This window comes from Oenanthe melanoleuca, chromosome 11 (assembly GCF_029582105.1).
Source record: "Oenanthe melanoleuca isolate GR-GAL-2019-014 chromosome 11, OMel1.0, whole genome shotgun sequence".
NCBI lineage: Eukaryota > Metazoa > Chordata > Aves > Passeriformes > Muscicapidae > Oenanthe > Oenanthe melanoleuca.
Window position 1 is genome coordinate 10,573,569 of NC_079345.1, and position 27,242 is coordinate 10,600,810.

The 27,242-nt window shown below is 36.1% G+C and overlaps 1 protein-coding gene and 2 pseudogenes across 1 annotated transcript in view; 2 read left to right on the forward strand and 1 right to left on the reverse strand.

Annotated features, from left to right (window-relative positions):
• FTO (FTO alpha-ketoglutarate dependent dioxygenase) overlaps positions 1 to 2,869 on the reverse strand; it is a 220,212-nt gene extending 217,343 nt beyond the window's left edge. The window contains exon 1 of the mRNA XM_056500556.1: positions 2,641 to 2,869. Within this exon, the coding sequence (XP_056356531.1) occupies positions 2,641 to 2,679 (39 nt within the window). The 5' untranslated portion in view covers positions 2,680 to 2,869. The remainder of the gene's footprint in view (positions 1 to 2,640) is intronic.
• On the forward strand, positions 2,816 to 10,515 carry LOC130258034 (protein fantom-like; annotated as a pseudogene).
• Positions 10,516 to 14,518: 4,003 nt separating this feature from the next.
• LOC130258035 (protein fantom-like) lies at positions 14,519 to 26,907 on the forward strand (annotated as a pseudogene).
• Positions 26,908 to 27,242: the final 335 nt, after the last annotated feature.

Below are 27,242 nucleotides of genomic sequence, written 5' to 3' on the forward strand. Positions count from 1 at the left end.
CACAGAAGAAATATTTGCTATGGGGAAGACCAGAGCAGCTGATGGCTTACAACAGCTCCAAAGGCATCTTTAGAAACTGCAGAATAGTTGTGTTTTGCTGCCCACTTAAGACTCAGAGAAATATTCTACAGGACACAAGCATGCGCAATATGGTGTTTAGAACAGATGAATAGTTAACTTCTGTGGTTTTCCTAATTATTTTTCACACCTTCTTCCCAAGAATGAATTTGCATCCTCCTCCTCTTGACTTGGAACACCAAATACCAGCACAAACAATTTTATTTCTGCTACACATTTAATCTTAACTCAACTGAGTGGTCTGCAAAGTGGTAATTGCTGTGTGACAGAACTTCTACTACATATACTTGGAACAGAAATGTACTTCTGTAACAACATAAATCAAAACTTGCTATATACAAGAAAATTTGAACCAGAGAATAGTTTATCACATATAAGAAACCTACTACATAATTGCAAAGCAAAAGCCAATCAGTGGGATTCTGATAGACAGAATTTAACTGCACACAATTATAGCAAAACAAGAACTTTTATTCAGTATTTAATTCTGGAAAACAAGAGACATTGCCAGGAGACACATAATCCAAACCAGCTCCTCTATCCAACCACTTGCTTCTCAGTACTAGGCCTCATAAATCTAACTCTCCAGAAGAGGTTGGGTTAACCTTATTAATATTTGGTTTGCTAAAACTTATTTTGATCAGTACCTAAATGGAAGTCTTGGCAGAACTACTACAATAAAGACACTGTTCCTTTGTCTTCAGCACTTCTCAGCTGATCATCATAAACTAGGAATGGCTAAACCCATGGACTGAAGAGTGACTTGGCACACTGTTAGGAGCCCAGAGATTACACCTCCAAGTAAGTGGTACAAAATAATCAGTATGAGGATGCTTCCATGGGAAAAACAAAACACATGTCCCTTCTTTTCCCATTGCTGATTTCTCCTTTGGCAGCTTTTATTCCAGGACATTCTGCAGGGTCATTTTGCTTCACTTTCAATATACTCAGCCTCTCTAGTGTCCAACTTAGCACACCCCCCTAAGGCATTCTGTAAGTGTTGACATCTTTAAATTCTCTGTAAGAACCTTTTATCTTTCATCTTTCTCTGTCTGTGCACCCACACATAAAGTTGTGCCTACAGCAATACTCTTGCACTTTACCTCAAGTTTTTCTCATACATTGTTCTTGACACCTCTTCAAGTGCCTTTACTACCACAGTCTTTGCCAGTGTAGTTCACAGCACCTTTTACCCCTCACAAGTATCCTTGAGTGATTATCTTATCAACAGCCATTATTCTTCCAATGTAAATTATTCCCAAATATATTCAAGACCCATTGAAAAGACAAAGGCCCTTGGATGGACAACACAAGTGTACAGGCTGAAAAAAGTATGGGTTGAGGTTTATCCTGCAAGATATTGGATGGGACATCTGCATATATTTTGACATACAGGGAAAGTGCAGAACACAAATGTAACACTGAAATTGCTGTCCTTCAGTAAGTTAAGAGAGCAGAAAGACAAATTACAAAATGACCAGGTAGTCCTTAAGGAGTTGTTATGAAAATTACTCAACCAAAGAGGCTCTAAAGTTTTCTAGTAAAACACTTGGCTGCAAACTTACATCATACCTTTTCCCTGCCTCTGCAGGGAATACTGTATTTAATAGTGAACAGTAAATTAATAGCAGTACCAACACCAGCATGTTCCCTGCTCAGGTGTATGAGATTACTATTTCCAAAGGCATTTTCTAAATTTATAATGGAATTAACCTTTGTTTTATTAGCACCAGCACTATGCTTTCAAACAAGTCACTTACTGGGTCTCAGTACTACTGTTTTGTAAACAAAATCAGTAGAAGTACAACAGCCATCAAGAGCTGAAGTAAAATATTGTACAATGTAGTAAAACAAGCCCTTTAAAGCACCTGAAACAGCAAACATTTAGCACTCCTGTTTGTTTCCACAGAAATAAACTCTTCAATGTAAGCACGTAACAAAATAGCACCTAAACATGTGAACAAGAAAAGAAACATTATAAACCTCGGGCGGTATAAGAGACTGAAGATATTTATTTAGGTCAGGCTTAGTGTACTTTTAAATGTAAGAATGAGGCGCAGTTACACAGTGCATCATCTCACTGTGAATGTTTAGGCAAAAATGAACATACAGTCCTTGCATAGGTTTTTGGGGTTTTTATATATATATATATATATATATACCACAGAACTCTTTTAACAGGAAGTATCTTGCCCAGATGGCACACGCCTTTACCAGCAGCTCCTGTTAAGGCAGCACGAGGTGCCCGCACCAGGGGAGGGGGATCCGCCTTCTCCCGGTTCAGCGGAGCCCCCGCCCGGGCAGCCCGGGGCGGCGCTGGGCACACGCGGCCGTGAGGGCTCAGCCCGCTCCGGGACCGCTCGGGGCCGAGCTCGGGCCGGGGCTCCTTCCTTCGCACAGTGAACTTCACGCGGCTCGGAGCCTCCCGCTCGGGGCTCCAGCGCCGGAGCTAGCGGAGCCCCGGCGGGACCCGCCCCGCACAGCACCACGAGCGGTGGAGAGAGGGCTGGCCGCGGGCACGCTCCGCGGGGCTGCGGGGAGCAGGAAGCAAACGGAAGGTACCTTCAGCTCTTTCTCCCGCTCCCCCGCTCTCCTCTTCATGGTGCCGCCTGAGCCGTCCGCCCGGAGCGGAGCGGCCCCGCGCAGCTCCCGCCGGCAGCGGCCGGACCGCGCTCCGCGGGCACTGCGCGGCCCCGCCCCGAACTCCAAGTCCCGGCAGGCCCAGGGCGGCCCGGAAGGGGAAGGGCCCGCTTGGCAACAGCGGCAGCTGCTAACGGAGCGCCGAGCAGAGCCCGGGGCTGGCGGGGGCCGTGAGTACGGGGGGAGCTTCTCCTCCTCTGGGCACGGCGCGGGAGGCCGGGGGCGCCGGAGCTGCCCGGGGCTGTGGCGCCGTGTCCTGGCGCGGGCGGTCCCCGGCCGGGGAGGCGAGGAGCGGGGCTGGCGGGTTCCAGACCCGAGGGGCTCCTCGCTCGGTGCCCGTGGGAAGGGGCTGGGAGCCCCAGCGTTTTTTACCAGTAGCCCCGTAGTGTAGTACCTGGAGGGCTAGGCTGGGAAACGCTGCGCTGAAGCGGGAGCTGCGCTCCCGTGCCCGAGGGCGGGACAGCCCGGGCACTGTAGGCGTTCCTTCGTGAGGCGAGCGCTGCCTTCCCTGCGACCCTGCCCCTTCCAGCCCTGTCAGTCACCGCCAGAACTGGCGCCTGAATCGAACTCGGGAAGCTTCGTAAAGTATGTTGAAGGCAGGACACGGTTGTTTCGATTTTTCTGTGTCAGGTCTGAGAAACTTTTCTTCCCTCAGGCAACAGCAGCATGTTGTGATCCCGTTTCCTAATACCTTCCATATCTTTCCTTTTTTTTTTTTTTTTTTCCTGTCCACTTCCCAAAACACGCAGCACTGCAACACATGATATTTGAAAGATGATATGTGTGTGTATTTCTACCAGGTAATAAATGAGACTGTTTTAGGTTACAAGACCAATAAAGTGAAAACATATATATTTTAAGGACTCAATAGAGGGAGAACATAGGCTGCAAATATGTTGTGATAAGCTAAGATAGGTGGGTGGTCCCTCCCACCTCTTTTTTAAATTCCCTCTACCAGGGAAGTGGAGTAGGATTTTGTAACAAAAGGATCATCTTGGCTACGTCTGACACTCAAATTCAAAAACCATACTGAAACAATTAAGTTGTAATTCTTATGATTTCACTAGAAACCCCCTCACTAGAAGTTACTTATAGCCCCTTTGGCTGAGAACTTCTAAAAAGTTAAGTAATCCCCATTCAGTTTCGCTGCCTTTGAATGATGTTGGTACAAAAGTACACTTCTGTGAGTTATATAAGAATCTGAACCTGAAGCATGAGCTTTGATCAGTATTTTATTACTGTCAGCCTTGTATAACAGTGCAAAGTTGTGTGCAGTTTTTTGTGGTAAATTTTCAGATACAGGTGGTGGTAGAACCACTTTTGTAAGAAGTGAAGTGTAGAAGACAGTTACAGTTTCTTTAACTTGAGTAGTTATATAAAAAATTCTTGCTTATACCTAACTTGAAGTTCTTACAGGTTAATCACAGAGAAATGGGGATTATTCCTCTCTTTGTACGTTAAGGTTTTTTTTCTCTAGTTTTGAGGAATAATCTGTTCTGAAGTGTTTGGAGGGTGTCTTTTCTTGGAAATAAGGCCTGGTTTAAGTTTTTGAATTTGAGGATGGCATGTAGATCTGTACAGATGCAAATACAAATTTATATATCTCTCACTTTGTTATGGTTTCTATTAGGAAATGTTGCACTTTTAAGTACCATAACTTTTATAGAAGTGTTGCTGTATAGTTTTGTCAGATGCAATCGCTTTGGAAATGCTTTCAAAAGTAATGTGGAATGCTGTGGAGAAATCTCATATGCTTTTAAAATAACACTGGAACTGGACGCAAGAAAAAGTAATTTTGTTTAAGTGTTTGTGATTGACACTGCGATAATATTCCAAGAGGAACTGTAACGTATGTAACATATGCTTTGATGTTTGAAGCCTCCTCTCTCAAAGCAGCAGCTTAACTGGTGGTTATTAGTGATTATTTAAGTTGTGGGTATGTTACTAATGAGGCAAATAAGTTACCAAGCCAAATTCTAAATCCCTAATTATATTTGGCCTCCTTAAAACCAGGAAGCATGTTTGTACTGTTTCTGTGTAAAACCACTGTATCTGATAAAACCAATTAATATGCTTGTTTTTTTTTTATTTTCTTTTTCTGTGGCCCAGGACAGAAAAGAAGGTTGAATGCTAATTTCTGACACTCTGTAATGGAAATGAAACAATTCTTCCTCTTCCTTTTGAAAATTTCACCTTCTAAGTTTTCAGGACATTTTAGATTTGAAGTTGCTTTATTTTGTCACTTCAGGTCATGTCATGTTGCCAGTAAAAACTGGCTTTGTGTGCATCTCTGCTATGTTAGTTTGCTTACATCTCAAGTATTTCTGTGGGTATGCTGCAGCCAGTAATGGATTACTACTGACAAGAGCTGTTTGTTTGCTAATTTGAATGACAAACGTCTGTTGTTTTGTCTCTGTTTTTAAATAAGTAGATTTTTCTCATGCTTCTCATACAGAAAAGATAACAGGTAGATATCCATAGTAAAGCTTTTTTAGTAAATAGTGAACACCAGTAATGTTTATCTGTGCCTGTTACTGTTCTGGAGGTTTTGAAGCCTGATTTTGGTAGATCACAAACATTGTGGAGTTGTGCTGGTAAAATACTTGTTTAGCTCTTGATGTCTCTTGAAATTTGCCCAAAAAAAGCCTGTCATTTTTGATTTGTGAAAACAAGGACAGCCACATTCTAGAAAGATAAATAATGGTATCATCTTCTCCTTGCTACCATCGTGAACCAAATTTAGATGATCCTCTGGAGGTAAAGTCTTTCTGTTTCCCTTTGATCCCAGTTGTAGCCATACTGGTACAGGGTCATATAATAGTAACCACAATAATGAACCTAGACCTGAGTGAAGCCACTGACTGCAGATAGAGTTAATTTAACAAATTACAGAAAAAGTTTTGAGGATTTTGTAAGGGCAATGCAAAAAGAGCCGAGGGTGCTGAGGAGCTGGATTTTCCAGTGAATGTATATTTGTCATTGGTTGCCAGTTGTGTCATCGGCTGGGTGGTGTGGTTATCAACATCACAGAGTAGTACTGTCTGTAACTGGCAACAATGAAACTGCAACCATATTGCAAGTCTACAACTGTAGATCAGTTCACTTCAATGGTCATGATAAGGAAACATTTGTTCCACATGGAAGAAAAATGTGTTCCTGTTTATTCATAAACAGTGAAGTCTGGAAATAATATTTTATCATAAATTTTAGTGATGGAAAAACCAAAAGATTAAAAGAAAGTCTGACTTGTTGGAAACTAAATTTCAATTAATCCCTTTTGTTTCTTTTGAGCAAAGCCATAAGGAGACATGTATGATAGAAGAAAGAGCTTAGGCAGCACTTTTGATTATGATCAAATTAACAGATATTTCATGGAATGTCTGTTGATTGTACCATGTCGCTTCTGCCCTCTAATGCAAGTCTCTAGTAGCATCACTGTTAATTTCCCATTGCTTTCCTAGATGTTTTTGGGTTAACTAAAAATTTATATCACTTGAAGAGTGTAACAATGATTTTAGGGGTAAGACTGTTGCAAGTCCTTCACACCTCTCCTTTTCCTGTTGTTTCAGCATTACTTGACTCTGTGACCAACATGTAATTTTCTGCACCAGAAGACAAGAAAGAAGCAGCAGTTGTTAACAAGTATGTTCATATATTACACCAAAACAAATGCAGTACTTTTCACATTAATACTTTCCTAATCTCACTTTGTCATATAGCTGAGCTTTCTGTTGCCACAGGATAGAATCAGTTCAGATTTATGAGAATCATTCATAGGAGACTCTCAGTCTTAAAAAGTAATTTCTTATATGACAATGATTGAAAGAAAACAAAGAGAATGCCAGGCAACACTGGAATGGCTTCATAACCCCCAGCACCTGTTTCAAAGAGTTCTATTCAAAACATGGAAGATGGCATTACTCATCTACCAGCTTAGTGCCTTAAGCTTTTACCCCTCTTAAATGAACAAACAATTAAAGAAAACCCCTTCCCACATCCACTTGGAAATACAGCCTTAGCCCAAAGATTTCTGAAAACAGCAGAACTAGAACTTCAGAAAGCTAATTGTACATCTATTAAATAGAATTGCAGCTATTGCACAACAGAGATGTATTTTATGAATGGATTGAAACTGGCATAAAATTAAACTTGAGAGTTTAGATCATCCTCTGAGCAATCTAGCTGAGACAGAAGCATTCAGAAGTCTGTCATTTTAGTGAATCTGCCATAACTTTTGCCTTCATTTCATACTGTTGTGTTCTTCATTCTAGGCTCAGTTTAAATACCAGATGAAGAGGAATTTCATTTGAATTGTTTTATCCCTAGATAAGCCATGCCTGTTGCAGCTGATGTAACTGTGGGGGACCTGCCTGTGAGACATACAGGTCTAAGTCCAGCTGGAGTTGAAGGATTACAAGGTTTGTACCAGCTGCTATTTATTACAGCTAGAGACTTTGATCAGTGGCTTCTTTAGTTTCTTTCTAAAAATGTTTCTGATGTTGCCACTCACAAAATTAAGTTCAAATACCATTCAAAATCTGGGTTAAATTGTGAAAGATTCTGTGACCCGTTCTATGTTCAAGTTACTTGTTATAAGAGGGGAGTTGCTGTGAGATGCTAAAAACTGGAAATGTCATGGAGCTGTAACATTCATCCTTCCAGACGAAAAGATGACTTTTTTGCTGAATTGAGGACAAAGCCAGATCCATTTCACAAAATGGGAACCAAAAGTGTTATGCAATTCTGCTATGTTGCTCAGCTGCTATTAGACTAGAACAACCGGGCTTAGTCTTATATCTGAGTAAATTTACGGAATTTTGAGTTAATATTTTCAGGCTTCAAGATAATATGTTAACTTTGAAACAGATTAGAAAGAATCCCTTTGGTAATGCTTATTTTTAGATAGTATCTTTGGCAGAACCTGGTTACTGGGTAAACTGTTACTTTTGTGTTGTCTAGTATGTAAACAAATTGCTATATAATTTTAATTGCTTTTTTTTAATCTGTAAGAAGAAGACAAAAGGAAGTAATTAAAATTACAGTAAATAAAAAAAATTAACAGACTTATACAAGTGTAAAATATAAAATTACATGAAAAGTTGAGGGGATTCAGTATTTCAAAATGAGTTTTGTCTTTGAACTACATGTTATTGAATGTATTGAAGGTAATTTAAAGTTGTCTTGGTTTGGGTAGAATCATCAACTGCACAGAATATAAAAGCTCAATAAGCTAAGTAACAAGTCATTCAAGAACTGGAGGACAGATTTCTTCATGTACATGATGACCACATCTTACTCAAGCAGCATACAAATGAGCAAGAGGAGAAAACTAAAAGGTATGGGAGTTAATACTTTTATTTTAGCTTACGGTAATATTTTTGCCCTTTAAAACATCAACAAATTAAAAATGCTGGTTTCAGAGCACTTTTTTAAAGCAGTAGTAAAAATCACTCTTTGGAATTATTTTTTTTAATTCTGGTTATGTCTGTGTATGTATGTCCCTGTGATGGGCTGTGTTAGATCTCCATGTACAGAGCTACAGTACTGTCTTTCACTTGGGAGCTGGTACCTTGGGTTTGGAGCTATACTGTCAGAGTGTTCTGGGAACTGTAGAAGAGGCTGTAGAAGCCTAAAGATTCATCAGGAATTTCATTCTAGAATCAAAATAGTCTATACAGTGAGATTCCACTCCTATTATTAAGCTTAGTGCTGTGCTGGCTGACCAGTGTGGGCTCAGCAGAGCTGTTCATGCTATTAGTGCATTGCAGGAGGGCTAATTAATCCAAAAGCACTGTGACTCTATGCTCACATTGTGCTGTGCTTAATAAAGTCACGCTGCGTCCAAGCAAGGTGTTGTCAGAAGCTAACATTCACAAAAGGGCAGCTGAAAATACTGCTTGTGTAGATGGGACTATTTTGTAGTTTTTTTTAAGTGCAAAGCATTCTTTCCTTTTGACTCAGTAGTGAGTGAGTCAGGAGCAAATTGACCAGCATGACATGACTTCCATCTTTTCTGTCAGGCTGTTGTCAAATCCAAGATGGTGGAACAAATGAATTGTTTGCTTGTTCTGAAGGGCATTTCCTGTGTTTCTGTTAGATGCCTTACCAAATGCACTCATCCACTTAAGTAGCATTACACAGAATGTCCAAATTGGAATACCTGAATTAATACTTTATGGCACAGAAAATAAAAAATTACTAGAGAAAAAACTTAAGTTAAAATTTCTTTTCCAGCCTTCCTTGCCAAAACCCTTTTAACTAGAAGTTTGGAATGAATTTGCAGTGGAAGAACATTGAAAAAGCTCCACATAAACAAAAAACCTGCTTACAGGCAAGTAACATTCTGTGACATCCTGAAGTTATTAGGGATTTTTTTTTTTTGGTTTCACTTTTGTTCTTTTAAGTAGAAGCTTCTGTCCACAAGTATACAAAAAATAAAACAAGCCCCTTTAAACAAATGAAGTGTGTCCTTATTTTCAGTTTTCTTTCTGGGCCTTCAAAAATAGATTTCCTGTAAACTAGATACAGGTCTCAAAGATGTGCAACTGCCTTTGTAAAGTCTTGAACTTGTCTCTCTCATCAAAGCCACCTTTTCTTTCTTTATATGCCAAGTTTTTTGCATTCACTTCTGGGTATGTTTTCTGTTCGTCCATGTTACATCACCTCCATGTGCCCTTTCTGCCTTTTGTTCTAGCTTACCAGTGTTTATCAGAACTAAGGGAAATCAGAGGTACAATGCTTGAGATACAAAAAGCAAAATTTGTATCCTTCTAAAGACAGATGACAACCATACCCTTTGTATCTTATTACATTCTGCAGCTAACTGTTTCTTTTCCAAAGCACACTGGAAATATTTGCCAAGTACGAAACTGAGTATGGTAATGAGAGCTGTTAAGTCTCTTTTTCCAGAGTACCTTCTTAAATATCTCCACCTATATATTTTAACCACTTTAGACATGAAATATATATTTAAATCCCAAAATACTAGAAATTGTATATAATTGGAATGTTGCATATTACCAGCATTCTTTCAGTAGTTGAATGTTCTGTGGAATTGTAGTTTTATAGTTTGCCCCACCACATCCCAAATCTGTAACTTTACTTAACAGCATGCATGAGGTTCTTATATAAGGTCATGCGTTAAAAATTACATTTAAGCACCATATGGAGTAAATATGTGTCCTCCTTTTACTAACCTTAAATGATAAGCCTTAGGAAACTGTTATTTGTCAGTGCTATAAAGCAGATTGCTGCACAGTGGTTTCAATTATCTTCAAAGAGTTCTTCACAGGCAGTAATAGTTATATCAAAACCTGAAATTTATTATTCAGGTTCTATGCTGAAGTCTTCACAGTGATTATGTTCCTTTCAACAGAATGCTTTTTATGCTGACTTTTCACATTCTTTTTCATCTTTTTTATTATTTTCCCCAGAATGACCACCAAGTTAATACAGCTTGTTAATGATAAAAAAAAGTCTGAACAGGTTGGTGGCGGCCCCAAGTGGCTGGGTCAGGCCAGGAGCTGGAAGAAAGGATCGAGCATTGACAAGAAAAAGTTCATGATGTTGAGAAACAAAATAAGAACCCCCCCCAGTAAACTCCTTTCAGCTGACCAGCAGCTCCAGATTCCAGGCCATAGACCTTGACCATACAGCTGTGCTCAATCTTATATTAGCAGTGCTCTCAGAAAAGTGAGCGAGGCTGCTGTTATGCCAGAGCACACAAAGAAAGGTGTGATTCACTTTTATTACAAGCCATGGTTTATATCAGTATCCATAATAATTGCATCACTGTAGCAAGTCCATACTTTTTTTTGTTCAGTGGGCAATAATAGTACCTGTAGGCAGAAAAATTGTTCTTTCCCCTTGTTCTTGTGTTTATTTATAGCAATCATGATAGCTTGCTTGCCTTTGAAGTCCTTATTATGAGAATCCACAGTAGCTGGGTTAAACAAATGTACAGATTTGAGAAGACAGTAGCTATCAGGCAAGTTTTCTAATAGTTAAAAATCACTGGACTTCCTTAGAATAACTCTCTACATGTAAAAGGGTTATAAAAGTAGTATATTAAAAAGTTTAGTGTTTTCATGTTAAAACAAAGTTTTACATCTGTAGTTTGTTTGCACATGTTTGTCCTTTTTTAATTTCAAGGTTTGTTCTAGTCTCTTGATACATGTGCGCACAGCACTGCAGGCTTGAAAAATCTATCACACGTGTGGACTTTGAAAAGCAAATACTACAAGGCAGCCATTTATAATGGTGCTTTTTACTGTTGAGACTTACTGCTTAAGGCAGTCTCCCTCTCAGTCCTTCACTTACTGTAGTTACATTTGGAAATCACACTTTGAAACTTCCATATTTTAATAGGAACATTTGTAGAAGTAGTTGTCCTCGGTTACCCTATGCACTGAACTGATAATGTGTTTTAAAAAACCTCAACAGTTACAGCCCTGATTCAAACCTGAGTCAGCAGAATTGTCTCTAACTTCCAGAAGCTGTGGATCAGGCTGGTGGCTGGTTACACTCTCATACCAGTCTTCATTTTTCTTACATTGATTCAGGTATATGAGACCAGCAACAATTCTCATGTTTTTAGACAGTTAAAAAAATGTGGTTGTTTCTACTAGTTTGTCTCTCTTATCTATTTGTAGTGCAAGTTTTGACACTTTTCATACACCTATGTTTTTACACTTCATTTCATTAGTTGGGCAGTTTTATTCCCAAAAACAATTTGTTTGATTTTTATCTTAACAATACAAAAATAAGGTGGAAATATAATAAATTTATTCAGGCCCAGTGCTACCAGATAGAAGAGGGCAATTTGGTTCTGGGAATACAGATCAAATGCTGATATGACAGAGTGGGAGGACTTACCTTGGAATAAAAACATCCAGTTTAAGATGTCCAGAGCTAGAATCGGGACCATATTGATTAAGATGGAGATTTTTAAACTGAAGCAAACATAAGTAATTAAAAAAAAAAAAACAAATAAAAACAACAAAAAAAAAAAAAAAAAAAAAAAAAAAAAAAACCACAAAAAACTGAAAAACCCAAAAAAACCACACAAAAGAACCCAAACAAACAAAAAAAGGAAAAATTGTCCACCGAAGGTCCAACTCGGGTAACAATGGTCAGGAATTTTGCAGAAGTTCTAGTGTGTCTGTTTTCTGAGGCATTGTCTAAACTAGAGGGGATTCTGGTAATTTGAGTACTCTGAAGTACTCTGGATATGCAGTTTCTTGAATGTATTTTCCTAAGGTAAAGACTTACTAGAAATCTAGTAACCAGTATTCAAAACTTGAACATGGTGCTATTGCCTTCCATAAGGTCAGACAATACTTTCTATAATATTCATTAAACACAGACTATTTCATGGTTTTGTGCTGCATATGTCCTTGTCCTGCCCTTTTGATCAGTGATGATAAACCCAACAGACTAGTGTTGGGTATGTGCCCTCTTTTTTTAAAAGACTGAACTCTTAGATTGCTCAGTCAAACCTTGAGTCTGAATCTCAAATCATTTTTAGTGCAGATCAGAAATCATGCAGGACATTTATCCAAAAATAAAATGCCTGGAAAAATTCAGGAGAGCTTGGCTGTCTCTAGGGTATGAAGAGATGAAAAAAATCCACAAAGAATAAATATACCTTACGTATCTGCTTTGTGTTTGGCTGCTTTAAAAATACCAAATAGCAAACTGATCCAAAAAATCTTCAATATAATTATTGCAAAATTTAGGTATAAGTTCATAGGAAGCAATTTAATATTACTATCCATGAATAATTTGGAATCTAGAAATAGTAGAAAACTATTGGCCTTGTGTAAGGGTAGAGTAGCAAATTAGGTCTAGCTGTGCCGTGCAGTAAAGTCAGCCAAACATGCATGCAGAATGTATTCATAATAAAGCCTCAATTTGTTAAATCATCTTTCTTTCTTTCTCTTTTTTACTTTTGTAAAAGTTTTTACTTTTGTAAAAACAATACATGCAAAATTCTACAGCTTTGCATGTATTTTCCCCTACTTGACTGTTTCTGTTTCAGACTATTACCTTTAGTTGCATTAAGGATCTGGTATGGCATGGTCTTGCATTCCTTACTCATTTGATTTCAATGAAAGTTCTCCTTGGATGAGAAATATGTCGTCAGTACTTTCAAGGGAGGGACCCCATTATTAATGTGTGAGCATTCTTTTGTGCATCAGTGGTGCTACATAAATAATACATCATAGTGTTTGCTGTTAAATTATTCACAGAGTCATAAGTCTCCCCTATTCAGAATTTCCTTTATATAGTTTAAATAGGTTAAAGAAGTTGTTGTCATAAATAATTTTTCACTCTGTGCCTACACTTAATTCAGAAAATATTTAAAATATTTTTTTCATTATTTGAAAGTAATCTGTTTTGAAGAACTTCTGTGCTTCATTTTTGTATAAACACTCTTCTTCAAGTACAGCAGAAAGATACTAAAGATAACATCTAAATTCGATGTCAACTACCATATTTATGTGAAAACTTTTAAGGACCTTGAAAGTAAAGATGCACTTCAAATTCAGCTAAAAAAATCTTCAAATAAAGCCAGGCTCTAAAAAGTATTGCAGATCCTTACTTATTTTTATCAAATTATTTGTATCCAAACCATGATACTTGGCCTTCATTACTGTCTGTGAGTTAAGTTCTGAAAGCATTTCCTTTATAGTCTATTTCTAGTTTGAAACCTGATAGAAGATATGTAAGTATTTGAGAGTTGCTGTGTTTGGCTGAAAATACTAGGAAATAAATTGAAAAATGTTCACCAGTACATATGTAGAATAGTGTATGTTCTATAATTTTGCCACCAGAATACTTTATGGAAGACTCTTAATCCTCATGTTTTCCAAGTAATGTATTTTTCATGCTGAATAAACTGGGCCAGAACTAAAAGGGATACATGAACATTATATTTAGGAGACTTTTCATTAGCTTGCTTACTTGAGAGTCTTGTAACTGCCATCTAGAACAATCTGTATGAGTTGTTTTATTGCACAAAAAATCTTAGAGGTTTTGTGTAATTCTTATTTTTAATCTTTGTATCAGCAGAAGAAACTGTCCATACTGGAATTCTGGAGAAAAACCTGGTCATTTGGGTGACCAGTAAGGTCATCTTAGTTCACCTTTGTAACTTATGCCTTTGAATTTTGATATTATTAGCAACTTTTTCTTGTGTTCTGTAAGAAAACATGTGGCTGTCATCCTGCTATGTACGCATATAAAGGCAATGTTGAAGTTCTTTAGGAGCTGTGTGGTGCCAAAAGGACTGGGCTTCCACCAATCTCTTTGAGGTAGCACCTTTTGATGTCAGCCTGCTGTTAGATTTTTGCCAGCCTTTAGGAAAACATTCTTTATTTTGCTACATGTTTAAGAAGTCTTGTGATTGAAATAATTGTAGTTACCAAATAGTGAAGTAGTCACAATTAATCACTAGTCCATCATCACTAAGGAAGGGAGTTACTGGTTATCCTGAGTCCAATATCCACAAAAAATCCAGTAGTATTTTAAAGCTGCCTTTGCAGGTTCACTGCAGTTTCTGTCTAACACAAGAGCTACATAACAGAGCTGAGTTCACATTCTGCACTCCTTGAGATGATTATTGTAATGTGGCTGCAATTAATGTTTTTTTTCTATATTTAATTGGAGTTTGTTGGGGATTCTTTCAGGAATGTATAAATTTGCCCTAAGGGACAAACTTGGCCTATGGATTATTAGACTAAACACATTTTAAGTACAAAATTTATCTACAATTAGCATGATTGTTCGTAATTAAAAGATGGCCAAAACCACAGCCTTGAGATTTGATGTCTATGGTATACAGTGGACAAGGTAAAACATTAATTCTTAATAAGACCATTTTGCAAGCAGGTATCTTCAAATTACTTAATAACTCATATTTACTCAAGTACTCTAGTGTGTTCCAAAAATATCTTTAAAGCCATCTCAGACTGCATTTGTGGAAACAGGTAGGTATTTGCACGTTTGTGCACTTTTCTTGTGTTTTGTTTAGTTAATTTTTTAATGAATAAAGCTTATTTGCTTTTATTTGCTTGTCAGTTTTTAGTTTCTTTAATTCCTTTTAAGTTTTTGCTGCATTGTGACTCTGGATTTAAATCTATTAGCTGTGTTATTTGACTCAATTAGTTGTATGTAGATCTATTAGATAGTACTACATATTCATGTTCTTCTCTGCTTGGGATTCTTGTGTCTTGGCCATTGGTGTATTTGTGTTGGAGAACAATTAGCTGAAAAGCCTTTTGCTTATTTTGCCAGGCAGAGGGCAAGTGACCCTGAGAAGTTTGTGGTGATATGTATTTTTCTTGCTTGGATTTCCAGTTTTGCATATGAATGGGTAAAGTTTTTGTGCTGCTAATCCAGTTAATACAATAGTTTGGGCTCCTTAAGAGTAGTCTCAGTATTGTGTCCATGTCCTGCTCATATGGAAGCAAGGACAAGATGCAAGGGATGTGGTTTAATTAGACCTCAATTTTATTAGCTTAGCCATCTGGGATTTACTGGCATAAATTTGTACAGTGGAGGTCAAGATCCTTTCTTTAATCATTTCCTTCTGGTGTAAGTTGCTATCAGTGCCCCATTCCCACACAGCTGGTCCCCAGCCTGTTGTTTGGACTCCACTCTATATGCTTTTAATCCAAATGATAAGAGGTCTGGAAAAGAGATTGTTTCTTTGGTGTACTTCAGACATTAACCCCAAAGATAATTCTTAGCTTTTTTAAGAGTCACTTTCTCCTAACTCCATTTTCCATTTCAGACTTTTAAAGCCAGCATGAAGATGAGAGTTCATGTTCCTTATTTCTGCAGTTGTCGTAGAAGGCATAGAGCTAGATCAGTTTGCCCATTAATTCATGTTATTGCCTTCAACAGGATATTAATTCCTTTTCTTTTTCTGACTTCTGTTCAGCTCTACTTCCATGTGCCCACTTTCTGTGGCAATTTTTTGGGTTTTTGTTTTTGTTTTTTGTTTTTAACTTTTTGGGCACTAAAGAAAATATTGCTTGAACTATCTCAGTACAAGTTTAGTCTTGCACATTACTTTAAGGGAAATACTTGTTTAAGTGAAAAATACTAGTTAATTTTTATAAAATCTGTATATAAACCCTATTTTTAAGTAATATCAGAATATCTGGACAGATATTTAGGGAGCAGAATATACCTACCTAGGTGGGAGAAGCCTGTGTAGATTGTCATTTTCTATTCTACTGGTTGGTGACTTCACTTCTAAAAAAATGATCCTTCCCAACAGATTCTTCCTCAATTAACTGTGCCTTGCCCACAAAATCGGAAAAGATCTCGTTGTTCAACAGCAAGCTCTTTTTCATATACCTGGATGCAATGGACATTTCTTAGTCATATTTTATTTAAATAAATAAATTGTGATCAATGTAGTGCACTTAAAATTAATTTATTGCACATGCTTTCTCTAGCAAGAATTTAAATTATCCAAATAAAAAGTAATTTTTCACTTCTAAATTTGAGTAATTTGCTCCATAATATTAGTATCTAAAACCTGTTTAAATCAAATGCTGTTTCATTCACTGTTGAAAAAATAGTTAATGTTGACTGTCAGAAGCTATGGAGTTTACATCTGTACATCATAAATTTCACTATCATCTGCTCCTTTTTCTACTTAAAAAGGAAAAAAAAAAGCCCCCTGCTTAAAAAAGAAAGGAAAAAAAAAGGGCCTTTGAAGGCATCAGACCCCTTTGTTTGATGTGTGGAACAAGATTAATAAAAACGTGCCACTACATTAGCTTTTAAATAGCTAGCATGAGACAGTGCTGCTGTCTATACTCACCACAACTTTAATTTATGTAGATAACATGTTTTAGACATATGATAGTTTTAGCATTGAGTTAGGCCTGTTTCTTGGGATAGATCTCACATTTGTGACTGTGTTTATCTTTTGTGTTAGGAGAATTAATTGGGCAATGCCAAAACACAATAGCATTTGATATTTTAAAGAATGAGAGGAAAATATTTCATGTATTCAGCTGGTTTACAGATGCGTAAGAGTTGTACTCCACTCTCTTGCTCCAGCATGGCATTGTGACAGTAGGTCCAATCTAAAATTGATATATGTTGGAAGAGAAAAAGCCTTTTCAAATAATAAGGATTTATTTGGATTTATAATAATGTATATCAATACAAGTTATCCTCAAATCTTATAATCTTAGAATTGTAAGAATATCCACATAAATATTAAATGATTTTCATGTCGTTTAGACACACCTGCAGTATGTTTAAGTACAAGCCTTCAGGTGTTACAAGCTGCTAAAACTCTTTTATTAGCAGAATTTGGTCTGTTTAAACTAAAAGAGGGAATTCTATACCCTGGCAGCAGTATTCTGCTTTCACCAAATACTTTGATGGTGGAAAAGTGAACAGTGAACAAATAATCTCTTTAAGTAGAAGATGGAGGTTTTGTCTGTCATGTCCTGTTTTATTCAATAGTCAGAGATGTTGATGAATTGTTTAAAGCAGCTGTATCATCATGTTTATTTACGTACATTCTGTAATGTGAATTATAGAAGAAGACATTAATTTGGGCATTACACACTAAATCTCCCAAATTTTTAGAATTGAAAAAGCTATTGTAGAAAGCTGATTTGCAAAAAAGAGTCCAACTTTTCAAAACAAAACAAATATGGTAATTCATTTTGTATTTTTAAGCTCATGATGTATTTATTTTTAAATTTGAAGACTAAACATTTTGGACAATGTGGAAATTATCAAGATCTGTAAACAACTGGTTGAGAAAAGCAGTGCTCTTTCAGCAATGGTTTCAAGAGATATTTGGAATTTGGTCAGTGTATTTCTCTACTCTCATCACATAAGCTGGTATAAATGGAACAAAAAATATACACGGTTCTTGATTTTTGAGTCAATGCTGAGTACATGAAAATGAACCATATATTACACTTCTCTCAAACTGCTCCAGATGGAGGAAGGATTTTTAGTCTTAAATTTTGGGATTTTTTCAGAATAGTCTAGGAGATCCTAGTGCTTTTATCTGCAAAGTCATCCCAGACAGATTGTGAAGAATGAACTGAGTTGTCTGGCTAGTGAAAGAGACTCCTGATAATTTAAAGAGAGATCTTTGACTTAAATATACTGATTTGCCAAAAAAGGGGTACCAGACCCTCCTGACCTTATGAATCTTTCGTAAAGTTGGGGAGGTTTTGCTGTTTTATTCTCAGATTTGGTTTTAGCTGGTGTTTTCATGCTCACGGAAATTATTTTAGAGGGCTACCATAAGTAATAATTTTCTTTAAAAAATAGTAGTTTTATGAAAATATCACCAGTACGTGTAATTGCATGGTAGATTCTCTGTAGGTTTTAGTTGTACAGCTCTTGCATGCTTTTTCCCATATGTATTTGGAGAACTGCATGTGCGTATGGAGGTGATACGATTGGCAGCCTGGAAATGGGAGAGTTCCTGTAAGCAGGGGAATCCTAACTGCAGTAGAGCTCTGTAAAGTATCCTAGCCTTATGAGCTGGAAGCACCAGGTATCCCTGCAAACCCTCACTGCTTTTATTCTTTAGCATTCTAAATCACACTTGTGCCATTAGATTGTTATTCCATTCCTTTTTTCCCCGTGTTGTTTCATTTCTAACTTTTGCTGTGCTTTGCCTACTTCTCCTCTTTGGTGTAATACCTATATCCTTTCTACCAAAGCAGCTCTTCTGTTAGCAGCTCAAATCTAGTTTTTCATAGGTGAGCTATCTAAATTCCAGGGGAGACAGGTTTCACATGGCTTTTTGGGTTCTTAGATAAAAAGCAACAAGTGAACTGTTCAATTTTAAATTATATGCAACTTTCTGGTAATTTACAACAAACATCAAGTGCTTTTGACTCTTTCTTGGCAACAGCTGAATGGAAACACATTCATAGGACTCAAACTGGTATTTAAAGACGTGTATAATATTCACAATGAAAGATGCATTTTGGAGAAGGATGAGTGTTTTCTATGTCTCTTTGTTATTATAAGAGGATGAATCCAATGGTTTTTGCATTTCAAATAATTTGAATGTTCGAGATGTGTCTACTAAATGTGAATACATCCAACATTTCTAGTTTAGATGGCAACTTACCAACACAGCATGTTTTAGTGTTTCTTGTCTTTTCTTGGCTTTGCCAATGTGGCCTAGTTAGTTATTTGTTTATTTTTCTTCCTATATTATGTTAAAATGGAAGAGAACTTAAGGTAAAAAGTGGAAGCTAAGAGATGGAAAAGAAAAAATTAGTTCACTTGTGCAGTTGCGAGGGTTAGAGACTTTAAGGATTGTGATTTTGGTAAGAAATAAAATACAGAGAGATATGAAGACTCAAAAAATTGTTTCTAAGGTGTAATTCGTTGAAGCTATTGCAGTAGTGTTCACAGGTACAGGACAGCAAGAAGAGCACTGAAAAAAGATTGTTTATGAACAATAAACTTTATTAACTGTGTGAAATAAGACTGCTAATATTTTTTATTCTCCATTAAATTTTCTAACTCACAAATGAGATATGAAAGGTTGAAGATCATGTTGGTGATTGGTATTATTGGTATTCAGTGGGGTTTTGTTTCTTGTATATGCAGACAAAAGTGAACCTAGGTAGTGTGTACAGGATTCAGATTCAGCCTCTCTATTCAACTACTTTGTAGGAAATAGTATATTGAAAAAACTGTATCTAACTTTATTCTGTCTGTAGTCATTAAGCACTATCTATACATACATAGGTACTTAGCATAAATTTTCATACATTAATTTTATTAAACAAGATTGGCTTCTGTGCTCTGTTATTTCAGGTCATACTTTGAATATGATTTACACTGAAATTCTTAATGAATGAGGCTTTGTTAAAGCATATGTGGAATGTAGCCCCTATAGTAATAACCAACTTGAAAACAGAGCTTCTATCGGCATTCTTCATTTAATATTAAAATTGGTTAAATGTGCCTTAATGACATCCATTGAAATAAATGAAAATGTAAAAGAAATCAGAAGTCCCTTTTTAAAGTACTACTAGTAGGAAAATAGAACAGAGTGTATGAGGATTATGGAACAATTATATATCTACAATTAAGGGTTAACTGAGCTGTGGCAAGCTCTGTGATTACCATAACTGTGGTCAACATTCATTTTTGCTTGCTGCTGCAGTGTGTTTTGGTCAGCATGTCTAACCACCATAACCACAGCAAAATCTTTTAATTGCTGAACAGATGTATTTCTTGGTCGTTTTTATCATGACTGAACTGAGGGTTTAATGTTATTGAGAGCACTGTGAGTGCCACCTTCCCCCAGCCGTGCATTCAGTTACTTGGATCAAGAGTGTCTCCTGTTGACCACATTGAGAATATATGCACTAAATACTGCTGGGGAGACCACTGCTGTGTTGTAGCATTCTACTAGGTGTGTTTATTTTATTTTTTTTTCTAAATATTCCTTTATTTTCATAGAGCCTAAAGAACGTAAAGACCAACCATGATGCTTCATTAGCAAAAGATGATGAACTGAATGAACAGCTTAAAGAGGGGCAGTTAAAATGGTTCCATCTTCAAAACAAATGACAATCAGTACCTATTTCAAACAGAGGGACAGAGGAGGTCAGGTTGTGGGCAGGAGCTATAATCTTTTACTTTAGGTAGTGCATGCAGATGAGGGAAAAAGAAATGTTGGGATACGTTTCAGTGAAGAAGATGTGAATAGACCTTTCAAACACATTTAGAAGACTGACCTGGTACTATATGTTTTTTATACTGTTCAGAAGAAAACCTGACTGAAATGCTATTTGTGTTTCATAGAATTGTGAACCACACGTGTTCCCTGTGACACATTGTCCAAACACTAGTGTTTGGACAATATTTGAAGTTAAAGCATAAGATATCATGTCAATTCTGATACTAAACAAGTGGCTTATGGCTTATTAATAGAAAAAAATCATAATACTTGGTTTATTGATCATGTATTGCTAGTTTTTAGTATTCTTTGAACCTGATTTACTTAGTACAGTGTTGCATCATACTCAGCAGTTCAAATCAGTCACTTCCATTTCTTTGTCTAGAGACTCTGAGACTTCTATCATCACTAACAAGTTGTCCAGATGCAAGGCTAAACAAATGGTTTCTTCCCCATTTTCTTCAATGTATGAAGAATAAGAGTGTGAAAATTACTTGATTTTTCTTGCATTTTCTAGCAACTTATATTTGGTTTTACCACCTGCTTTACCTATTATAAATGTATTTTACGTTAACTAAGTTTACTTCGTAGGTATTTTTGCCAAACCTTTAAAGTCTAATGCCCAGAGAGCAGATATTCTCGTTTAAGTATCTCATGTCTTTAAACCATATCCTGCTGTAGTGAATGTTTTGGAGCAAGGGAGTGTTGTTTCTATAATATTAATAAAAATATTTTCTGTGCAAAAGCCATGCCCTAGTAAATACTCACTTACTAAAAGACAGTTCAAAAATATATGCTCCAGGTTTTGGTATTGTTTTGCATAAGACAGAATGTGATTAGATACTGTTGATCAACTGCAACATGCTACACTCAGCTTCATCTAAACAGCATGAAAAAGATTTTGGGCCTAATGTAAATGTAAATCCATGCGGATTTATCTTCTTATGAAGCTTCTAAGAGACAGTTGTATTAAAAGAACAAATAACAGCATGACAGTGCCTAAAAATTATTTGCTCTGTTCACACATTCATTGTAATTTCCTTTTGTGGTGTGCATTACTTGAAACTTCTCTCTTCATTTTAATTGCAGGAAAGAATAAACAGTCCAGAAAAAGAGAATTAACTCTTGAAGAAAAGCTATGATAAGCTGTGTAAGGTAAGTTAGTGTTTCTGGATACAGAAAACTTGATCCTGGTCCTTCTTTAATAGATCTTAATGTCCTGTATTCTGTAACATATGTACATATTTTGTGCTTTTGCACATGTGTAACCAGGGTTATGTTGCTATTCAACATATGACCGTGTATATGGAAACTCTCCGGTACTCAGAGAGCCAGGGCTCTGTTGAAACAGACTATATTTTTTCTAATTCTCTTGAAATAGTAGATTACTTCTGAAAAAAAGTAATTAAAAGTAAGTAGTAGTCACTTTTTTGAAAGTAAATTCAAAAAGCTCTTATTTGAATTTCTAGTAGATTTATCAGGGTAATTGAAAGAAGGTCGTGTTTTAGAAGGCATATATTATTTCTGTTTGGGTTCTTGTTTTTGTTTTTTTTTGAAGAAAGTGGTGGTTGAACTTTTTGTGTTAAATTCTTCTAGCATGTCTTAATGATATTACATGAAGTCTGATATTTGACAGCTTCTCCAATGTTTATTTTTGAGGAGTCCTTTGTGCCATTTAGCTTCCCCTGATTCTGCTTGCAATTTTTGTGTACGTTCACGTGAGGGTTTACAAAGGTTCCTATACATAATAAGATGTATAAGTTTTATCAGCAGTGCTTAAAAGCATTTTTAAGATATGATTCAGAATTCTCTGTTCAGAAAAGTTTGTTCTGTTCAGAAAGGAAGTAATTGTAGTCAGTTGCCACAAGCATATTAAAGGAAAAAATTATCTTCCAAAAAACTTTTCCTTTATTGTGAACCAGTATTGTCTTTTACACTGAATAGGGTTAGACAATAAGACACGTCCTTCAGCTAATAATTGCAGAAAGTAGATCTTGAAGCCTTTTCTCGTATCCAGATTATTTCTTCTTTTAAAATTTGTTTAGCTTGCCAGTCTAACAAAAGAATAACATTAACTAAACATATTGTAAGTGATACCGAATTTAGTTCCTATTATTCTTTCAATATTTGGCATACTTTTTATGCGGTCTGAGGTGAACTTAAACATTATAGTAGTAGAAAATTGTGAGAACAAATGGCTTAAAACTTTATTTTTACTTAAGAGGTGCAACAGCTGTGTAGTCACAATATTTAGAGTTTCGTATGGAGAAGCTGGTCACTTGTCTCTCACTTAAGTTAATTGCTGGATATTTCCCCAAAATTTGATAACGTCATAAATACTTCTGATGATGTTTTTGTTTATTCTCTATCATTTATTCAGATAAATAATTCAAACTAATAAATCATTTTAACAATCTGACTAGAAATTTTCTGTTCTATTTAAAAGCATAATGGGATGACTTAAAAAGATATTTAGCAAGAGAAATTGAAAATAAGCTTCCATTATTGCACAGTAATCTCTACTGTTGTGTTTCTTTTACTAAAATCATCTGTCTTTTCATATACTCGCATTTAAACATTGATTCATCTTTCATCATTCCATGTTACTGTATAGGTATCAATAAATTAGAAAGAGAAGGATTATATAACCACCATTTAATAGCCAGCTTTTTTGGTTGCCTATTTGAACAATGCAACTTTAGTATGGCTTACCTGTGTTAGCTGTAGATAGGCCAGTGTCCACAAATGCCACTTAATTAATAATTTTTTTTTCATTTCTTTAAATGGAGGCAAAGGTGCATAATCCCATTCTTTTTTTAAAGTTATTTTTGGGAAATTTATTTGACATTGATGGGAATTTTGGTAAAGCCAAGACTTCAGAACTGAATCTGAAAAGTTTGCAAAGAACAAGTATGAATTTGTCAGTTGACTTTTATTATTTAGTCAGTATTCAAGAAAACAATTCATTTGTATAAAAAGTTTGGAGGAATTGTTTTCATATGATCTTGTAATGCAAATCTAGCAATGCTTCAACCTCCTCCAAAGGAAATGGTGCCAGATGTGGTTGACCATTATAGTTACACAGATGGCTCCAACTCCAGTGAAATACAGTAAATATGAAAGAAATTCCACATGAATTTAAGTAAATGTAATCTTTAGAATTTGAAAGAAGAAAGTGACACACGTGGACTCAATTCAAACTGACAAAAACATTAGCATTATATGGGTTCAGATAAAACCTGTCTTCTAACGTTCTTCATTTAAACATCTAAATTCTTAACAACCATCATAATAATGCTTAATGGGTTTTCTGCCAGCACAGTCATCTAAAAAACTGAACTTATACCTGGCTGCATCCTTATGTGAAGTAATTGTACCTAAAGGTGATGAACTCATATAACTGCGTGTTGTGGCCATTCAAACTTGAAGACATTTTCAGAAGTGTGAAAACTGACAGTATTTCTTCTGTTTTGAAGAGTGTTATGCTTTCCTTATGGAAGCCAGTCAAACTCTAAGCAATTAGAGAACACACTGTCTCTTCCGTACCTTTCCATACTGTGGAATGGTACTGGGTTCAGTGCATTATATTTGCCCACATTTTACCTTCAAAATTATAGGAGAGTGATGTGTGTATTACTGCAGGACTTAGAAGCTTTGCTTAAGTTCATGCATGCTGTGAAAACAGTCACACTATAAAATGCTCTGTGCCTATAGAACTATGTACATAGGTTAGATATAGTATGAGAAAAAGACAAAATACAGGAATATATAACTTTTTTAATGAAAAATACAGATCAGGAATATAAACTATATACTTTAGAGTTTACAATTCATGATATAATATTTTATTTCTTTAATCTTAAAGTCATTCTTCAAATACATGATATAAAAATGCATTCACAGGTACTCAGAACTCTCAGTCAGCATGTAGAGTCTGTGAACCTATGTGGGCTGTCTCTTCTACAGCATCTCTTCTCTCTCTTTGTGGTCAAGGCTTGTTACATAGATCTCTTGAAGAGGTCGGTGGATAAATAAATAGATATCAGAAGTTTTTTAATACACTGATGTATGTAAAATATAACATTTTTTTAGCTGATGAGCTTCACCAAAGAGTTGAGGAGTTGACTTTGTTTACAAAACCCTACAATTACTGATTTTTCACAGAGTACAAAAGTGAATAAACTGGTTTGTGCTTGGTGAAGATCGGCATTTTTCCAGTAAATAAGAATGGAAATATAGTAATATGAAGACTATACCACTCAGTGTCTAATTTATATGCATAGCTTTGTCTTTTAGCCTACTGAGAATTACACTGTAAATTTTATAATGTACTTAATTTAGTTTTAATCTGAGTAACACTTTTTATTGTGGTTTCAGCCATTCTAGTTCTGTGTCCATGCAGTCCTTATTGCAGACAGATTGGTAGTTCACAAGTAAATAATGTGTTACAGGCAAAAAAGTTATTCTAATTTCTTGGCCCACCTCTGGATTTTGTTTCTTAAAGTAGGAGAAAGATTACTTTAAATGTGCTTCTTAATCAGTATCAGAATTGTTGTTTTACAGTATGAGAAAACTGTTGTCACTTTGCGGTCAACATTTTTCTTTGAACAGGCAACTGACTTTATGCTCTGCATGTTTCACAGATTTAAAAGAAATCAGGTGGATGATCCCAGTTCTCTACATTAAGAGGTTTTGTATGCGGAAAGAATGGTTTTGTTAGTTGTCAGTTGCTGAGGTTTGGAGTTGTGGATTACTCTGGGATATGCATCTGAATTCCTTTTCTAGACCCACAAATGTTGTATGCTGCCAACTTTTTGACTTTGGAGCTCTAAATTAAGGCCAGTTCCTTTGCTCATCCCACAAACTCTTTCATGTTTTCTAACCGCAGCCTGAGAAAGGCGCCTTGGTTTCAACAGCAGCAGACCAGCATGTGTTTACTTAATTCCTAAGACATGATGACAGTGGTCTCTGTGCCACTAAAAGCTTTTTTCTTTATTATTTTCTGTTGAGGTTGATTTCTAAGAGTTTTTCACATGCCATATGTTTTATTACAGTGTCTTCTGTATGACCCATGAACAGCAGTGGAAATCAAAGGAACAGCAAATGAAACTGCAAATTGCTAAACTAGAGATGGCTATCAAATCTGATTTAGCAGACAAAAATGCAATCCTTGACAAGATCAAAGTAGAAAGAGGTATTTTTCTGAAAAAATCTAATATTTTCTCAAGATGTGAGGTCATACCTATGTTGAAGTTCAGGAATATTGCCCAGAAAAGTTTAGTTTCTATTGGTGGTGATTTCAAAGCTGCCTTTTAAGTGAACATTTGTACAATATGCTAAGGTTATGACTAGCTATTAAGTACAAAAACTGACCAAATGCAGATTATATGCTGAATGAGGCTCATATTTTTTCAGCTGCATTTATTCTTCTTCTGTTGGGTTAATGCTTACTCTTTATTCAGTGTTTCTTCTCTCCTCTATATTGAAAGCTCTTACGAAAAAGAGGCCCATCTGATAGTCTCCCTCAAATTATATGCCATTATTCTATTTACTGTACAAAGTTACATGAAGCCTATATGGGCCGTTGGCCATGTTTAATTGTCTTTCAACTTCATTAATTCAGAAATTTTTAATACTTTCAGTATACACTGATTTTTATTTACAGCTGTGTACATTTAAAATAATGCATTTATCTTATCTTCTGAAGAGGTTATTTCATATGTGTTTTTCCCATGCTGTAGGGCAACTTCTCAGTGAATATTTAAGACTTTGCAATCTCTTTTTGTATCTCAACAACTGTGTTGTAACTGTGGCAATATATAAAGTTTAAAAAAGAAGAGCACAGACAGGAAGTAACTAAATATTTTTAGATTTGATTCTTCAAATGTGTATTTTTTAAAGTATATTTCTATGAACAATCTGATGGAATGGAGGGGACCTACTTGTTGTGAATAATTTTTATGAGTATGGCTTCAGTTCTTCATGTGATTACCATTAAGATTCTGAGTAGCTTTATTGACATCTAATACTAAATTGAACATTTAAATGTTTTCTTTGACCACAGCAAGTGTTTGCAAAATTGGCCTTAAGTGATATTAAAATAAATAGATACCTTAAGCTACAATAATATGAAGTTACGACGTGTTGGCACTTGTTACTGACAGCTTGATTATGTAAGGCTAAATTTAAAATAATATTCAGAGCATGAAAATACCATAGGCTGTACTTTTATTTGGTTAAGCTGAGTGTGGAAGATTAGCCAACGCTTTCCATCTTCTGTTCTTCCTATGGCATAATGGGCATAATGCTTAAATGGTAATCTTTGCATTCCCCAGATTGGCACTTCAGAGCTTCTTGTACTCCTAAATGTATCGCCAGGGTACTACACTTTCACTTTAGACTTTTGCTATTAAGTTGCTGCAGAATAGTATAGATGTTCTAATACCCTTAAAGCCCTGTATATTTAGCATTTGATTAAAGCTTTTTGTCGTTGCTACTGCAGAAGTATTCACAGAATCAGCTTGGAAAGGATCACAGGGTGATCGTCTCACAGAATCACAGTATCCTAGAACATGCAGAGTTGAAAGGCACCCACAAGGATCATGAAGTTCCAGGTTCTGACCCTGCACATTTTGCTTTTGTTTGGGTCGAGTTTGTTTTGCCTTCCCTCTAAAACTTACCAATATATAATGGAGAGAAATAATAAATAGAGTGACTTTGGCATATAGCTAAATAGGTATCGTGAACAAGTGGTTTGGCTACTTAAACATTATCAAAGGTTGTGGCAAAAGCAGGGTTTAATAGGAATTTGTGAAAA